The sequence below is a fragment of the Lygodium microphyllum genome, chromosome 18 (assembly GCF_053477565.2).
Source record: "Lygodium microphyllum isolate KBCC chromosome 18, Lygodium_microphyllum_v1.1.10, whole genome shotgun sequence".
In the NCBI taxonomy this organism is placed as follows: domain Eukaryota; kingdom Viridiplantae; phylum Streptophyta; class Polypodiopsida; order Schizaeales; family Lygodiaceae; genus Lygodium; species Lygodium microphyllum.
In genome coordinates, this window is record NC_141152.1 from 39718580 (window position 1) to 39719103 (window position 524).

General features: G+C 46.9%; 1 protein-coding gene across 1 annotated transcript in view; it reads right to left on the bottom strand.

The window, feature by feature from the left end:
- Positions 1 to 305, bottom strand: part of LOC148020776 (rosmarinate synthase-like) — a 4184-nt gene extending 3879 nt beyond the window's left edge. Inside the window, exon 1 of the mRNA XM_087698589.1 lies at positions 1 to 305. This exon is cut by the window's left edge and continues 225 nt beyond it. Coding sequence (XP_087554715.1) covers positions 1 to 258 — 258 coding nt within the window. The 5' untranslated portion in view covers positions 259 to 305.
- Positions 306 to 524: the final 219 nt, after the last annotated feature.

Consider the following 524-nt stretch of genomic DNA (forward strand, 5'->3'; position numbering starts at 1 on the left):
GAACCAGAGCAGCACGTGCGAGAGGCTGGCCTTGAGGGTGCGGAGGAAGCCATGAGGCACGTGTGGGTAGAAGAGGAGCCTCCGGTTGTAGTGGAAGTCGCGCCAGAAGAGGTCCAACGCAGACAGAAACAACATGGGCTCGCCATCCTCTCCTCTAATAATATCGATATCGACATCATCCCTGTCTAGTGTGGGCTTCTCTGGCTTCACAAAGCTCACCTCCTCCACCTCCACCTCCACCTCCACCTCCACCTCCATCCCTTACGCCTTCCCCCTACCCTTGCGTTACCTCTCTTCTAGCCTCTAGGGTCTCTCTCTCTTCAAGCTAGCCTCATCTTAGGGGTGGCCTCCTGCTCTATCCCCAATAACAGTTTATTGATTTTAGAGCAATAAATTTATTTACAAAAAATGTCTTTATATTGAATATGTAAGCTTTTATACAAAAGCGTATGTTGTACCTCAACAAGTAAACATATTAGGGTATTATTTCCACTTGCCCTTACAAAGTTAAATATTATTCATCA